At 38.6% G+C, this 1,973-nt stretch overlaps 1 protein-coding gene across 1 annotated transcript; it reads left to right on the top strand.

The window, feature by feature from the left end:
* The first annotated feature begins 1,027 nt into the window (after nucleotides 1–1,027).
* LOC127103517 (uncharacterized) lies at nucleotides 1,028–1,447 on the top strand. Its single transcript, XM_051040770.1, has one exon. It carries the CDS (start codon nucleotides 1,028–1,030, stop codon nucleotides 1,445–1,447), a length of 420 nt encoding a protein of 139 aa, XP_050896727.1.
* The last annotated feature ends 526 nt before the right edge of the window (nucleotides 1,448–1,973 follow it).

The raw sequence follows: 1,973 nt of genomic DNA, 5'->3' as shown, positions 1-1,973 counted from the left end.
ACCTACAAAAGATTCAAAAGGATCCTGGTAGCTTTCTAAACTCATAATTTGGATCAAACTGAACATATGCAGATGTTTGTTAATGGGCTGAAAATCAAGATAAAATAGTTGATTGATACAGCAGCCGGTGGCTCAACAAAATTCTCAATAGCCACCGGTATTAAAAAGATCATTGAAGCGATAGCTGCCAATGAGCATCTGGAGTTGTATGATAGGTGTACGAGCAAACCTGAGGGAGTTATTGATTTGAAGCTGAAAACTAACAAAATCCGGTTGGAAGATACAGTAGCTGCTGAAATGGAAAAAAAGTTGAAGGTGATGAATATAGTTACTCAACAGGTAGCTCAAGTTCAACCTGCTTAGACCATATCTTGTGAAATTTGTAATGGACCTCACCAGACATTGTATTGCTTTGCAACCCCTCAACAATTTAAAGAGATAAATTTTTTGAAGCAGAATAATCCTTACTCCAACACTTACAATCCAGGTTGGAAGAATCATCCAAACTTCTTCTGGAAAGATCAGAGAGGGAATGTTCCACAACAGGGACAAGGCCAATATTTGACTCAATATCAACAACAACAGCAACAAAATCTAGGGAGATTGCCATTGAAAAAATGGTCGCTCACAATATGCAATTCCAAGAAGAGACGAGAAACAATTATAAAAACACTACCGCCTCTATAAAAAATCTTGAAGTTCAGCTGGGTCAGATAGCAAAACAAATGGCAAGCTCTCGAACACCAGGTTCCTTACCAAGTGAAATAGTTCAAAATCCAAGAAATCATGAGAATGTTAATACTGTCACGACGAAAAGGGAGATGGCCGCTAAAGATGAAAAAGTCATACCACCTGGCAAGCCAACTTAAGAGAAAAATAAAAAGGATACTAAATCGGTGATTAAGTTACCCTACCCTTAGAGAGTGTAAAAGAAGGATCCAAGCGAGTCATACTTTGAGAAATTCATGACAATGTTCAAAAAGGTAGAGGGTCAGCACTCGAGAGAATGCCCATGTACAAAAAATTCATGGAAGAGGTAATGGCCGAAAAGAAACCAACAACAGAAGAATCTGTAGCGTTGAAGGAAAAGTGTAGTGAAAATTCACTGGGGCAGAAAATTCCAAACAAACAGAAGGATCTTGGAACGGTAACAGTATCATGCATAATTAAAGAAAGAACTTTCAAAAAGGTACTAATTGATTTTAGAGCTAGTGTGAGTCTGATGCCATTATCAATCTATCACAAGTTGGGTATTAAAAATTTCAGTGATACAAAGACAAATCTGAAGTTTATGGATCACCCGAGAAAGGATGCATATGGTATAGCAGAAGACATATGGGTGACAATAGAAGACTTGAGTTTTCCTTTTGATTTTGTGATCCTATACATACCTGAAGATGAAGAGACATCCATCATTCTTGGTCGACCTTTCATGCAGACAAGTTAATGCAATCTCAACATGGACCAGGGAACATTAGCTTTAAAAGTTTATGATGAGGAAATAACACTGAATACTGTTATAAATAGGGAGCTAGAGGTAGAAAAAGAACATCACTATCAAGTTGGCTTGATCGGGACAGAGGTGAGAAGGAAAAGTAACGTACCAACATCAGAGAAAGATACAATAAGGCCTTCTCAAGTATCACCACCTCCATTAGCAACTCTAATTCCTATTTCCATCCCAAAATCCATGAGAAAGAAAAGAAAGCGAAAACAAGGTAAGGATATGGAGGTTAGAAAGGACTTGTGGCACAAAGGAATCCATACCTCTGAAAAAGATGGCTTCTTAGTTTTGGAAAAGAAGTGCAATAAGGTGTGGAAGCTGAAGTATCCCCCATAAAAAGGGGAATGAAGCGTCAAGCTAATGACGATAAAGGAGCGCTGCTTGGGAGGCAACCCAAGGATAATTGTAGCTTTATTATGATATGGCACTTTCCGCCCCAACCTCCTCAGTAGGGCACTATGAGTCACCC

The sequence above is a fragment of the Lathyrus oleraceus genome, chromosome 7 (genome assembly GCF_024323335.1).
Source record: "Lathyrus oleraceus cultivar Zhongwan6 chromosome 7, CAAS_Psat_ZW6_1.0, whole genome shotgun sequence".
NCBI classification, from domain to species: Eukaryota; Viridiplantae; Streptophyta; class Magnoliopsida; order Fabales; family Fabaceae; genus Lathyrus; species Lathyrus oleraceus.
This window is presented reverse-complemented; position numbering and strand designations above follow the sequence as displayed.

What these genes read in the sequence shown, in the direction of transcription:
- LOC127103517 (XM_051040770.1), top strand. Translation starts at nt 1,028, where the DNA reads ATGGAAGAGGTAATGGCCGAAAAGAAACCAACAACAGAAGAATCTGTA.